Consider the following 14817-nt stretch of genomic DNA (forward strand, 5'->3'; position numbering starts at 1 on the left):
GAACGGACAAATACTCAAGGAGTTGCGCAGGTGAATACGAATACGAACACCCTTACTATCCGAAGCGCGAACAAAAAAAGTCGCTACTCCGTTGTACCTCCGCAACGCCTCACTACATGACCGTGCTCCGTATTGACCGGATCCGGTTGATGGTCGACACTTGTCATTGCGTCTGTACCACGCCGCTAGAACCTTCCTTAGGGCTTGCGACCCCCTCATCGTTCCGCTAAATGACAAGAATAGATACAGCTGCACTGAGCGACCTTCATGGTCAACTCGGGCAGGCGACCCATAGAAGGATGAACAACCTGGAAAGTTTCTTCCTATCGACCAGCATTCGAATTCTAAAGCAGCCACGCAGCTCGCACCATGGAATCTGCCCATCCTGCGAGAGTACTGCACACATGCGTGTGTTGGTCCATGATTACCAGGGCCTTGCACAGTTCGAAATGAGCTATGACTCAGAAAAAACTTCACAAGCCGCTTTCCTTGTCTGTGTCACCGTGACAAAAACATACTCGGCTGCACCTTGAGATACACAGATCAGACCCGCGCCCACACACAACAATAAGCACAACGCAATTGAAACTGACTAGTCACGGGGATCGGTGCGACCCGGGGGAAATGGTTGGAAAGCCAACGCAGCAGGGTAGCCAGCCTTGGGGAGCCGTCGTGGCCCATGCATTGCTTCTGAACTGAGAGGGTTTCTGCTGCACAGGACTACACAGAAGAGCCTACACGGCTATCTATAGTCCGCGTAGTGGGAACTGCGTTTCTTGTCTCATACTTCGGTTCACGCAAGCATTGTACCGAAGTCTATGCTGAAAGCATGGGCGATCTTATGACAGGTGGCATTCTCCACAAGTTAGCAACAAACGAGCCCCTCGAGCATTACTCCAGTGAGAGAACGGCACAAGAGAAAAAAACTTTCTTGTCTCCCTATGTTGTTCGCACAGGGAAAGCAATAACAAACGAAAAAGAGACAGCTCGCGGGAATCCCAGGATCTGGGACAAGACTCAGTGGTTCCTCTTCTGAGTAGCATATTTTTGCTGTGCAGCCGTCCCTTTGATTGTTCAGTACATTAGTTCCCTTACACATCGAGAAAGGTCCCCTACTTTCCTCCATGCTCGGCTCCAGGGTGACTCTTTGACACTTTGCTGAAGCAAACTTAAACAAAGACAAGCTTCACAGAACATGCCACCCCCGTGAAACGCGCTGGGGCTTAGAATAGACTGTAGACTCTTTTTTCCAAATTGCACTAAGTGTAGCTACCAGACAGACGCCTCTGGACTTCAATACTCCGCCTCGTCTTCGTCACTGTCGTCGTCATCCGCATCCTCATCTTCACGGAACTGATCCTCTACATGTTTCACAAGACAAATAGGGACGCGAGCCATGGCCGCGTACATATGGCTATCGACTCCGGCAGTCTCTCTCACGGACAGAGCTGTCAAAATTCTTCTCCAGAGGTCATCCTCATCTCTTGCCCCGCCTGCTTCACTCTTGTGAAAGGCGGCCGGCTGAGCTGTACCACCCTGGCAGCTCGAAGCAATCGCCGCACCTGCTTCGTCTCCCTGTGCCTCAGCATCATCGAAGACTAGCTCCTGCATCACAGCTGCGTCTGTGCACCCGACCAGAACCCACATACCTCGTGCAATTTCCCGTTCCAGCTGTCCTGGTCTCCACGCAGCTTTGCCTAGGAATCTCCGCGATCGGTAGAATACGTCCGATATCTGCTGATCAGGCGCATCTTGAGCAGCTGCCTCTCCAGTGCTAATTGCGCTTTTCTGTTTTTGCTCGTCTTCCGCGGGCGAAGAGGAAGAATCTGGTTGCCTGTACTCTTGTTCTTCCTTTGTCTTCACTGCCACCTCCGGAAGCAGAAAACCCTCCACGCCACAACTCTCCGGTATTCCAGATACAGATCTCGGACCGGCAACAGCAGAGTGCTCATCGTTCTGAGTCATCCCCCCCGAGCCAGCAGAACAGTCCGGAAGATCGCCATCCCTTCCGCCTGTGGGCGCTCTGCCAGACTGTACCCCGGGCTCAACGCTGGCAGGGTCGTTTCTCAGAGTGCCACACGAGTTTGGTCTGTCACTTGCCACGGACTCCCCTTTATTGTGTGCTGTTAGGTCTGAGAAGTGTGACGGATCAACGCTATCGCAAGAAGAAACCCCCCTACTCCTCTCCAGCGGATCGCTTCGGACTGGTGAAGAAGCTCCCGTGGCTTTCCTGTCTCCCTTTCTCTTTGTTCCTAAGTACACACCTTTGTGTACCTCGACAACGCCGGCCTGCGCGTGCGTGTGCAGAATTGTATAACCTAGCACGGGGCCTCCGAAGCTGTAACGGGTCCAAATACCTCCCACCCGGGAACATCCTTCTTTCCTCTCCTCGCCTGATGTATAGCCGTCGCCCTCAGCTGGACCGTCGCTCTCCTTTTGTCTGCTATCAGACGTCCCCCTTGTCCCGACCCGTGTGTTTTGGCCCCCTGACTGTTCCTTGGCAATCGTCACGACGTCGTTAGCAACTGGCTCCCTTCCAGTTCGACCTATAGAACACTCCACGTCTGCCCCGGCATTGCCAGCAGTATCAACGGCAATCGATTCCCCCCTGACACAACGTTCTTCGTTCTCTGCCGGCTCGACCCTTTGTGTCGGCGAAATTTCCTCAGGCGAAGCTGACACTCCTGTGGCCTCCGGTCGATCAAGCACGTTGACAGCAGGAAGGTTTCCCACTTGCGGGACGCACTGCTCCGGACAGGTTACTTTCGTATCTGCTTCTAGGCCTGGGGATGTCCCTGAAGCTGAGACTCCTGTAGGCTTGGTGTTTTCCGAGTCTGCAGTTTCTTTTGAAACCTTTCTCTCCTGCGAAGCTGCTCCAGCTCGAGTTTCTCCCGTACTCTTGTCCCCCGCCTTCTTCTCTTTCTTCAAATCAACCTTTCTTGGCGAGAAGACCTTACCCTCCGATGGATCTAAAGACCGCCGAGAGGCCCGCATCCGCGACACTACAGAGCGCAGCCGGGATAGAGCCACTTGTCGCCTACTCCTTCTCGATGCATCGAACGCTGCTTCTGAGGTAACCTTACCCATTGGTAGATGTGCGAGGAAAGTTAGGAGTGGATCTAACTTGAGCTCTTGAACTGTTTGCTTCTCTCTGTCGTCCTCTTTCACTGGTCGTCGCTCTCTGCTGTCCGCTCCCGCTGTACCCTCAAGTCCCTTCTGCTGAAAATGGCTCTCAAGAACTGGCCGATGTGACGCTTCCTTGCTTGTTTCCGGAGACTCTTGTGGCGCTGTCGAGGCACTGACTGAAGCTACTTTCGTACTGCTTCCATGAGTGCTTTTGTCCCTGTCGGTCTCTGTTTCACCCTGGACGAGGTTTCCTTTATCACCGTCATTTTCCCGGTCTCCTCCCTGCGCCCGGCTGACGCGTCCACCCGTCCTCGGCGGGAAATAAACTCCCGAGAAGTAAATACCATCGTCACGGTTCCAGCCGAAACAACTTTCTTCTTCGTCAGCGGCATTTACCCGGAGTCCCGCTGATCCAGAACTACTCTTGTCAGCGTCCCCATCTGCAAACCATTGCAGGAGCTCAAGAAGATACGGAGCCTCTGCATAAAGGTCCGCCGCCTGGATCGAAGAAGAATGAGCGGTAGGAGACGAAATCGGAGGTCTCTGATAGTTGACGAGCTCGACAGCGTCCGTGCAAAGTTCCTCCATGATTACATGCAACATTTCGGCTCCTTCAGCGCGGTCGAACACAGCCTCTCGCCGGTGCAGCAGCAAAGCAGTTATTGCCCGACTGATCAGCTGCTTTGCGGTTGCCACAAGCTCTGGTGACAGACCGGAATCGCTAGTCGAACTTTGAAGACAAGCACTCTCTTCCTGGGAAGTTGATCGGCTTCCCTTCGCGCCGCCACCTAGTAAAGCACTGCCAACTGTCGAGCCGAGGGGCTCTTGGGGTCTCGATCCCGACTGAATCGGCATAGCACGCAACAAACTGGCAGCTGCAGAAGGGGGTGAACAATCAGACATAAAGTGCTGCGTCTTGGGGAAGCTTGGTCTAGCTTCTTCCGTAGAAAGCTGCGTGCTACTAGTGTCGAGTGTTTTTTCTCTGTCTCCTCGTGGAACCGGTGGTATTTCACCCGATTCTTGCCTTCCCGATCCTGCGAGGTACGCCGCCAGAACTTCCGGAGACTGAAGACATTTCTTTGCAGCTTGTAAGAGAGAGAGTTGAGATGAAAAATGGGTTAAGAAGCTGGAGTACGATGTCGACACGACGCCAGAACACAACATTAAATCACCTCCTGCATCTCCATTTTCGCAGCCCGACGATGAGATACCTCTAGAACCTACCGAGCGATTCTCTACTACCTCCCTCAGACCCACTGCAGAGTTCGGCACGCCCTGATATGCACGGACAGATGCATCTCCTACACCGGAGCCGTCACCACAAGGAGTTGACAAAAAAGGACTCCCTTGTCTCTGCGCCTGCTCTGTCTCCTCGGTCCGCAACCTGGGACCGCAGAGGACAGCCGCCGGTGGATCAAGAGTACAGTCTTCTGAACTCTGTTGCTGTCCCGTGCCTGTGCGAGAGAAGAAATCGCCTTCATCTCTCGTCGCCGCTGGGGGGGTGCCGTTGCAAGCATAAGTGCTGAAAGCATCACCTGGAAGCCAGGCTCGACGTTTGTTGAGAATCACACCTTCGACGTAGCCCTTGCGGGAAACATGAGTGATAAGAACGACAGCGCGACTCCAGGTTGCTTCGAAGGTGAGAGGATGGACAACCAGCAGCTGTCCGCGCTTAACAGACGAAACATAAATGGGGCTCGAGGGGGAAGACGATGTACGCGACGCCGGAGGGAGAAACGAGGCCGAAGCAAACGACGATACTTCAGGCGAAGAGCTGTGAGACCCCCGAGGTAGCGAAGGAGGTGAGGGCACTTGAGACAAGGAGGAGGCCTCAGACGAGCATGCCGCAGATCGGACAGAAGACAATCCTTGCGAGCTTGCAGTACTGTCGTGAGCACCCTTTACATGAGACACGCCAACAGTCGCCGGTTCGAGCGTATCGGATGATGCACACCCAGTTCCATTTTGTATGACACGTTGATCCTTCCGCCCCGCTCCATCATCCCGGGTCCGCGGTTCATCCTCCTTTCCTTTACTTTTTCGGTCTCTGCTTCTCCTGTCTGTTCTTTCTCGAACACCCGCGGAGGCCCCCCCGCATCCCGAACGTGCATACTTGCTGAGATACAAAACATGCAAAGCAGATGCATAGCGCCGTTGTTCGTTTTCGTTCCTCCAGCTGTACCGCGGAAGGAGAAGAGCGCTGACCGACTCTTCTAGACAAGCAACAGGTACAGGCCCTGTGCGCCCACTGCTGTCTTCTCCTGACACCCAGGGAGCGAAACGTCCTGGCTCTCCTGTTGTGATGCTCTGCTGATGACCAGTAAACTGCGGAAGAAGACCGCTGAGTTCATCGCGAAGGTGAGGCTGTTCCTCCCCTGCGTGCCAGAGAGCCGCGTGAAGAAGTGAGTGTGCTTGATGGTCGATCTTTTGCCCGGTGACAAAGACAGTGGAAGGAGAAAAGGAGGGGGAGGACGAACCGGCAGGAGTGGTGAGGTGCGATGGATCTACATCTCCAGACTGTGGAAACGGAAGGCAGGGAGCACTGTGAGTATCGCGTGTGCAAGATGACGCCCTGCCTAACGGGACACCGGTAAACTCCTTCGAAGTAGGAGGAAGAAGGGGTAGGGGCGTCTCCAGCCGACGGCAGTAGTCGAAGGCACAATGCCGGAGACGGCTAAGCAGTCGGATGGACGCCCAAATGAAATCTAGACTTCCCTCAACGTGGCTAACAGTAAATTTACTCCCACTGTTTTCTTCTTTGCCAGCCCAAGAGGACCGGAGATACTGGCGAAACAGCGGGCTCAGCGGACCAGCTGGCGGTAGGTTTCTCTTAAGCCTCTTCTGCTGAGCTTCCCAAGACTCTTCGCGATATGTCAGCAAGTCCTCCGAAGGATGCTTGAGTGCTACTGGCGGGATGGTGGCTGCAAGCGCCGGCGAAGCAGCAAGACTCTGAGGCGCGTCGAGTCTTACGAGAGTGTTGGGGCAAACAGCAGACCCGGTGGGAAAGACAGGTGCCCCCTGTAAAGGAAGGGCGAAAGAAGGCCGAGGAGAAGAAAGCGATGTAGAGCCAGAAGAGTGCTGGGCCTGCGGCTGAAGCCTGGACGTGAGGCGAGGAAGCGGTACATAGAGCGAAAACGGAGAGGGGTTCAAAATAAGGGAAAGTACAGCATCCAGGGATGGATGACGTTCCGATGAAAACCTCAGACGGGGTGAAAGAAGAAAAAGCAAGGAGGGATGGCGATCCACAAAACGGGCCAGCCGCAGCAACAGCCGGACAGACGGGAGGGCAATAGACGACGTGGCCTTCGGGGCTTGCGAGGAGATTGGATCAGCACAGAACGGAGACGAAGTGGTGGAAAGTGAACGAGAGAACAAAGGTGCGGACAACGAGGCAGAGAACACTGTGACAGGGGAAGAAATCGACACGGGAGACGACGGAGGTAATGGCGGCAGGCGGACGAGCTGAGCCACGGGGTCAGCCGGCGAGAAAGAAGAAACAGTAGATGCGGGAGACAGGGAAGAGGTAGTGCTAACAATGGGACAGCAACAGGACCGTGTTCCTAACAAGTATGGAGAGCCTGAATAAGAGGAGGGAGCGGGTGGTGCAATGGCAAAACCAGGAGATGCGACAAAATGCAGGGCTCCGATGTACCAACCACCAGGCGAGGACGAGTAACGCGGTGATGGAGGATGGGTTCCCACTAGAGAGCGGCGAGCAAGTGACACGGACAGCACACGAAGAGAGGACGCCGGCGAAGAAGAGGGGAGACAACACAAGCCACGGGAACTAGAAGCCGGTTCACCTGTCGACTGGAAGTGCGGATCTTGAGAAAGGCGGGGGAGCAGGCCGGATCGGGTTAACGTCCGCCTTCGGAGAACGGAAGACAGGAATGTTGGCAGAGTGAGCTGTAACCGTGCACGCACGGAATACCTTAACGGAGAACCGCGGGAAGACGAGACCGCAGGTAAATCGGGCCCCGGACCGTCAGATGGACAGAAGGCCAGTGACGACGCATCGAGTGAATAATGGGTCCGCAACAAAATCGGCCGCACCCTACGTCGAGGGACGGCCGCAGGAGGTCCCGCGTTGGTGTCTCGCGTGTGTGGATCTTGCCGGAGAACCCCCATGAAGCTACCCTGCTGACTGAGCAGAACACACGAGTCACTCTGAGTTCTCTAGAAAAGGGCCACACGCTGAAAACAGAAATCTACTGCAGTCCCGCACTCACATACCTCAAGAAATATGCAAAGGAAGTCCAGCAAAAAATCATACATAGTTTTGTTTAGCGAATGCGGCGTTATCCAATCTCCGGAATCAACACTGCGCAGTCCCGTCACCGGCACGAAAGCCTGCGTACATCGTTAGCCGTTGCCGGATCACCAACGGGGGGGGAAGAAAGCGGCGCGGAAATGACAGAAGTGTACAATCTCGCAACGCTATTTCCTAAGAAGTGTCCGTCACCAGGCAAGCCCCTCAGACTTCTGGAGAAGAGACAAGGAGAACGGACCCGCAGTGAAACAAACTGAGCCGCCCGTGCGCGAGCGGAGGAAAGCCTGTGTGGAAGCGTTTGCGGCGCGCCAGATTAGTGAGAGCGACTCACGTCAACCGAGCTCGCCCGAAAACCAAGAAAAACGACGGCAGAGGACGAAGTGAGGGGAAAACGTCGCAGGAGAGGCCGAGCAAGGGGAAAACCATGGAAGAAAGAAAAACGGCAAAGCCCTGTAGAGGTCACCCGGAAACGGCTTGAGGGCAGGAATGAGATTCGCCAGATGCAGGGGTGGAAAACATAATCGGAAAGCAAGGCGTACAATAGGTACCGGATCAGGTAGAGAGGCCAGCTTGCTGAAAGTGAAGACCCGTCGGTAGCCTGCTAGTGCTTCGACACACTTCACAATGGACAAAAGCCTCTTCAGACTCTAAGCACCGACAGCATTTACTGACGCTAAATTGATTCCTGGACACTGGAAGGGTGAAAGGAGCACCGTCCGTCGTAAGACCTCCCGTCAAGATCGCTGATCCCATGGTAGCTTGTGTGCGACTTCGCGTGTCCGGCGAGCGATAATGCTCGGTTGAGCGAGCGTCTTGCCCTTGAGCATAGTGGCGTCCGGGGCAGGATCACTACACGTGAGCAACTGACTTTTCTTCGGATCCACTGCTGACTCGACTGCGACGCAGCGGTGCGCTCCGCGACGCTGGGCGACAATCCAGCACTTGAGGAGGGAACTCTCCTATCTCGTATTCCGCGAGGCAAGGCATCATAGCCCGATACATGGAAAAGCGAGAGCGCTTCTCGGCATTGCAGTGACTACCGCGTCGATGCTCTGCACATGCTCAAGGGGAACCAGGTCGGCAACCACGCTTCTCCTGTTCTCGAGGACCGACTCGTGAGGGGCGAACTCCGCCCCCGGGAGCCCGCTGCTTTGCTGACCGGCGTTTCTTCATGTGAGGCATGGAGGCACTGCTGAGACTATCAATGGAAGAGTGAGAATCTCTCGGAATGACTGGAAGCAACCAGGGTGTCTGACATATACACTAGAGAGAGTTTGTAAGCACTTTCCGCAGCGCGGTACTCGTCCCCTGACGCTAGACCAGCGCCTGTAAATTCCCCTGGACGAGCGTACGGGACAGAGTGCTTGGAATGCAATCCGTGTTCAACATGGGAGCATAGCGCGGTCGACTTGTGACACCATGGATCTCATGGGGGCTGCTGTCAGTCTACACCGGGGAACAGAGAGGACTTCTGGCATCACACAGAGGAAGCGTGGTTCGTGGAATCCTGGAGACCCCATTTCCTGCACGATGCGAGACTTGCTGTGGAACCGTCCAGGACAGGAGAAAGGCATGTCTCTCTGTTCCCCCATGTAGAGTGACAGCACCCCGATGAGATCCATGATGGCACGAGTCGACCGTGCCGTGCTCCCGTGTTCAACACGGATTGCATTTCAAGCACTCTGTCCCGATGCCCATCTTCCGGCGTCTAGGGGGAAATCTACAGGCGCTCGTCTAGACTCAAGTACCGCGCTGCGGGAAGTGCTCACGAACTCTCCAGTGCATGACAAATCCCTCCCCCCGCACCTGATCGTTTTTTTTTTGTTTTTTCAGACATTCTGTCTCCCGTTTCGGTGCGAGAGTTGTGGGCCACCAGCAATTTCATCGATGCACCCTGTTGGGACTTGCAGAGCTGACTAGAAGCGACCGAAAAAGTCACGGGTCTGAACCACAGTTACTCCTGCAATTGCCTTCAAGCACCTGCGCGGGACTGGATAGTGCAGCCACGTTTGTGCACTGCAAGCAGCATCATCGCGGTTCTGTGCCGGCCGAGCCGAAAACACGATGACAGTTGCCATCCGGTTCTCTATGCGGCCCTTCTTGTGTCCAAGAGCGGGCGACGATCAGGCCCATGTCCCATACTAGGAGGAGACACTGCGTACCCTTATGCGAGATCAGTCTGTGTGCACCGCAAGACAGTGTCTCCTCTTAGGGTGAGCTTTTCATGTGTGTGGAGACTGTGTCTAGAGGGACAGAAGTCAAGAACCCTTGGGAAACGTTTTCAGCGTCGGCTTCCGGGTCTCAAAACAAACCACGTAGAGAAAAGTGACCGCACAAACATGGTCCTAGCACCCTCAAGGAAGACCCATTGGAAACAGATCAGTTCAGCGGCTGAAAGGGAAGATCATCTCAGGCGAGATCGCTGTTGGACGCCGGGTCTGTCCTCAAGTGACGAGGCGCCCGACAAGCAGACGGGCCGGGGGTCAGCAAGCGGGGGTGCCGGCGAAAGGCAGTTATCCTTCTTGATTCTTCTGCCGGCAAGGAACCAACGAAGTATCAGAGCGCTGAATATAAAAAAGGAAACAAAGTAGTCCAGCTTTTTCCCTCCAAGAGGTGTCAGAACCCTGGCGGGATATAAAATAAACCACGCACAGGGACGCCGGTGAAGACAAAAGTCTGAAGACACCGAAACTATTGGTGGCACGTCTTCTCTACGGGAATCAAGCACGCTACAAGTGCTCTGAGGAGACGAAACACATTCATAACTGTAAAGCTCATCTTACACCGCCCCTCGAGCAAAGCGAAACGGCGGCTGGCCCGTGCTGGGCTTCGGCGCACTTCCGGCGTCGCTGCACTTCCACCAGACACTATAGCCTGCCGGGGGAAAACCAAAGCTCTCCTCACGTTACCAAGACTTAGGCACTGGCTTGTTTCTGCAGCAATTTTCCGTCAGGGTTTGATTAGCTACGCCGACTCCTTTGCGATCCCGGTTTCGGGCCGCACACCTGGGACATCGCCCGTTCGCTCGCTACGACGCTGCGCACGGGGAGGACGATCAAGTCGCTGTTTCAGGAGGCGCCACCGCAATGCACGCTTGAGACTACGGCCCGCTTTGCTTGGTAATATCTCTTGTCTGTGTGGTATTCTTCTCGCCCCGTGGGTTTTGCTCGACGGTCGGAGACGCTAAGAATGTCTCCGGCAATACTGCCGACGCCTGACAGCACTGGATGCCAGTCTGTCTTCAAGGCAAGTTGCGCCCGGACCGGGCAGTCGCGGATGTCTGGGGGCTCCGTGCGACTGAGCATTTCGCCGGCGCTTTTCCGAGGAACTATCGTCTCAGATGACAGTGTCTCCGCGTCTTCTGTTTTTTAGCAGGCAGGCACAATGGCGCCCGTCAAGAGGCTTCTGTTTCACGCACCCCCTCCCTCCACTTCCACTCGGAGGAAACAACAACCGAACTTTGTCCCGCGGTCCCCGCGACTGACGAGAGCCACTGCTTGTTTTTCTTTATGCCTCGTATTCATTGGCTGCGTATGTGCAAGTGACAGAGTGCACAGTGGTCCCCTCAGCAGTCCTAAACAAACTCCTGGTGCTGCCTTGCCCCTCACGCCGGTCAAAAGTAACGCCAGCGGCCTCACCCCGGTTGCTGAGGTCCTGGGACGGCTCCAGGACGTGTATGACATGCCAGAAAGAAGCTCCGTCTCCTTAGAGTCATCCGCTACAAATGGGCCAGTCTCCCCGCTGGAGGGCGCCATAGGTGGCACAGGTGAAGAGTACCCGCGGGCTGAGAACAGGCCGGGGTTCATCTCGCCCGAGGACGGCCAGCATCTGGGAAAAAGTGGGGTTTCCCCAACAAGTGACGCCCGCTTGCCACGCGTCACGAAAGTGCCTTCCTTCTCTGACCTCACAATTTCGAGCCGCCTAAACGGGTTTCTGGCTCTATACCTTCTGCACTACCCGCCTCTTACAGAGCGTTTCGCATCCCGGGAATGCGGTCGAAAGCTGCGTTACGTATCCCTCAGATACCATGCTGAAGAGGTACAAGGGGCACCATCCTATAGTGGAGATGTTTCTCCTGCAAACCGACTATGGTAGGCTCATCGGGAGCTCGACGGAACTCCCTGTGGGAGACACAACCGGTGTCCTCCATCCTTCTGTGTTTCTCGGTTGTCCACACGGGAGCCAGTTCCTTTAGTGAAGAAGGCATCGAAATGCTGAGAAGCCCCAGAGCTTTTTTTTGTCGCTAGTGACGCCTAGCACATTGGCATTGAGAAAACACCACAAACTCATCAAGTGCAGGCGTACCCGTGGAAGGTTCCCAGCTTCAGTGTTCCGGGCTTTGCAGTTGGAGCCGGCCCTAGAACCAGTCCTCATGGCACTGAGTTTGCGAAGGAGTGACCCATAAGCCTCTGCTACCCGGAATGGCCGAAGCCATGAGGGCGAGACACGAGGACTCAACCAGCTCATACGCCATCTTCGCGACCAGCGTGATGACCGCAGCGTAGTGGGGACCGGCACTGTCCGCGCTTGGGAGTACTTTCAGCCAGAGTCGTAGGAGACGGATACCAGGAGAGACGGTGACCCGATTGTAATCTTTCGGCAACGCCTCAGAGAATAGTAACCTGCGTGAGTTCCACGTGTATTTCTGCTCACAACTTACGGGAAATCCGGACTTCGGCGGCAGTCGGGATCCCGTGCTTGAAGGTGGACAGTGAAGTCTCGAGGAGACGCTAAGACGAGCAGACTCGATTGCAGGGTCGGCCGCTGTGCCCACCCCTACGTAAGCTGACCTTCGCCGCGTTGTGGGGGATTTCTGCCTGCTCATGGACTGGAATGCAGCGCGCTGCCCTGGACCGATTGCCAACCCCACTCGGCCAGGGGCGTGCTGCGAGCTGACGCGTCCCGGCCTCGCATCTTCTTACTGCGCAAAAATGAAAAGGATACACCTTACGTACTCCGGACGTCGTGCTTCTGAACTGGAGAGTTCTGAAATATGAGCTAGAGCTTCTCCGGTCTTCTGCAACGCCGCTTAGAGTACCCATGGCTACCTAGCGCGATGGGGCCGGGTTCCAGTTGCCGCCGTCTGCAGGCGGTAGGAGAGTGAGCTTTCCCCCCCACGGGTTCGGCGGGCAGTTCGAGATGCTTTCATGCGTGCTACTCAAACTGGCGATCTTCCATACCTGCAGCGCCGGCGTCGGGTGCCCGCACAGGAGCTTGTACGGCCACAACCATTGGGGCTGCTTCTCATTCACCGGGCACCGTCTCAGCTCGCGTCTGTGTTCCGTTGTGTGCTTCGCACCGACTCCGGCCAGAAACTCCAGGTGCGTTCTCGTACTACACCTAGCGCCGAAACTAGCGCTTATCGCCCGGTTTCTGTGGAAGGCAGCAATGGAATCAAGGGGAAGTGCCACTCTGCCTGGGTCCTTTGCTCTGTGTGCCGGGGTGCTGCAAGAGTCAGATAGAGCTGACGGCTTCCTGAGCATGCCGCGTACAGTATCACCAATTGAGTCACAGTGCAGGCACCCTTCTTGACGCGGATATTGCCTTCTGCAGTGTGTGTGTCCCGGAGTCTTCCTGCCCCAGTGCGGTTTGTTGTCCAAATGGAGAGCTCCAGCAATTGAATGTTGGCTGCAGTAACTGAAGACACCGTCGGCTTGGGGCACTTCCACACGACAGCGCGTAGTCCCTTGGTCAAAACGCCCTCCTGCTGCTGCTTGGAGGCGCGTGCACTTTGGGACCACCGAGAAAAGGCCACTTTGCCGCCTCTGTAGGCTACGGTTCATTGTCTACGTGTTGATGTGGACAGCCCCTGCAGGGCAGACTCCGGATCGATTGAACTAATCCCATCACGTGCACCGGAGAGGCGACTTTCGACAGGCAAGGTGCACCCGTCACTCGTCCGCTGTTCGCGTGGGTGACACTCCCCCTCGGAAGCTGCTGGCGCGAATCCTTGCCCAAGGGTAACTTTAGTATGAGAGACGGCAAAGGCTGTCTCATCGGACGGCGACAGCGAGAGTCGGAGCGGGTCACTGCTGCCCGTAGACGCCCGTTTCCTTGTTTGCTACTGCTGTCCTTCCCGGACAGGGCAGCTCTATGCGTTCCCCTGCCGCCGCACAGCGTCAATGGAGAGGCCATCGCGGGCGAACCGGCCGACCGCATGCCCTGGTCAGGAGGCTGCCTCCCTCCCGAGGAAGGGCGGGGCCGAAGTCGCGCTCCGTGCTGTCCCGTGCTCTTCTCCTGTTTAGGAGGGGGGGTGCAAAAGTGTCCGGAGGGGACCAGCGCGCCAAATTCGCTTCCGGCACCTCACGCGGCGAAGCTGAGCGACTGCTTGCCTTGTCCTAGAGGAGCAGTGTGTCCTGGTGGTAGTACCATGAACGACGTACCGCCCAACAGATGCCAGGACGGTGAGCGGAAGGCTGCCTGACCCAGCTTTCTATTTCAGGAGTTTAAGTTAACCGGGCGTCACGCCCATGACTGGTACTGTCACCCTCGGATGACCGGCCCATAGCGTTAGCAAACACCTGGAGCATCCTCAGTGCATCGTTTTCCTGGCAATCACTTCTTGTCACGTGGGCTGAGAAACTGTCCACACTTCAAGAAGAAGAAACAAGAAGCAGCACGTGCACGACAAAAGCTGTCATCCTTTGTCCGGCAACGCCCGTAGCTTTACAAAGCTCTTTATGGAAGCGTGCTTCTGCACTTGCTTCGGTAGGCCAGAAGTAGAACCCGCTCGGCAGTTAGGCGCGTGGGCGCTAAGCATGAGCTTTGACACGTTAAGACGGTCCCAGCGGTCCGCTTCAGCGAAAGTAACCGCAGCACGAGCGCACATGAAGTTCCATCCAGCAGAGGCGATTTCCTGCAAATGCGCCCACGGAGAGAGCTTGGGTGTGCCGAGTGTTTAGATATTCCAAGCTCACACTGGTGGCACGTCTGGGCTAGTATGCCTGGTGAGAAAGTCCTGAGGCGAATAGACTGGGGCTCGGAACCTGAAGAGCCGAGTTTTGTGGGCAGGGCTCTCAGTGAGAACCCGGCGGCCACCGTTGCGTCTCTGCAACGACAGCCTGGTATGCTGTATGCTCCCTCCTTCAGGAAAAGACTGCACTCTCCTACCTGCCGGAGAGCTTGCTGGAGACCCCAAAGGACGAATTGTTCCTGCGGGAGCGAATCCAGCGGAAACCTGGGACGGTCAGGCGACGAGTACGGGTTTGAAACGAGCTCGAGCTTTCCGAAAGCTATACCTCTCAATGCACAGCGGCGGAACGCGCATTCCGCCGTGTCTTCACGAGTAACTCGGACAGAATTGCTATCACGTCAATCGTAGACTTTATTCAGGGCTGAGCTAATATTTGAGCAATTAGAACACGTTGCCCTTCACGACAGCCGGACAGCTGTCTACACGAAATGCGTTTAACCGAAGCCCT

At 55.7% G+C, this 14817-nt stretch overlaps 2 protein-coding genes across 2 annotated transcripts; one reads left to right on the forward strand and one right to left on the reverse strand.

Annotated features, from left to right (window-relative positions):
* Nucleotides 1–47: 47 nt before the first annotated feature.
* On the reverse strand, nucleotides 48–8081 carry CSUI_003781 (acr-like protein). Its single transcript, XM_068063976.1, has one exon. It carries the CDS (start codon nucleotides 7252–7254, stop codon nucleotides 1294–1296), a length of 5961 nt encoding a protein of 1986 aa, XP_067924048.1. The 5' UTR covers nucleotides 7255–8081; the 3' UTR covers nucleotides 48–1293.
* Nucleotides 8082–10535: 2454 nt separating this feature from the next.
* Nucleotides 10536–14578, forward strand: CSUI_003782 (uncharacterized protein). Its single transcript, XM_068063977.1, has 3 exons — nucleotides 10536–12717; nucleotides 13203–13800; nucleotides 14486–14578. The coding sequence occupies exon 1, from the start codon at nucleotides 10781–10783 to the stop codon at nucleotides 11489–11491; it is 711 nt and encodes a 236-aa protein (XP_067924049.1). The 5' UTR covers nucleotides 10536–10780; the 3' UTR covers nucleotides 11492–12717; nucleotides 13203–13800; nucleotides 14486–14578.
* Nucleotides 14579–14817: the final 239 nt, after the last annotated feature.

Source organism: Cystoisospora suis (genome assembly GCF_002600585.1).
Source record: "Cystoisospora suis strain Wien I chromosome Unknown contig_1709, whole genome shotgun sequence".
Lineage (NCBI taxonomy): Eukaryota > Apicomplexa > Conoidasida > Eucoccidiorida > Sarcocystidae > Cystoisospora > Cystoisospora suis.

What these genes read in the sequence shown, in the direction of transcription:
- CSUI_003781 (XM_068063976.1), bottom strand. Translation starts at nt 7,254, where the DNA reads ATGGGGGTTCTCCGGCAAGATCCACACACGCGAGACACCAACGCGGGA.
- CSUI_003782 (XM_068063977.1), top strand. Translation starts at nt 10,781, where the DNA reads ATGGCGCCCGTCAAGAGGCTTCTGTTTCACGCACCCCCTCCCTCCACT.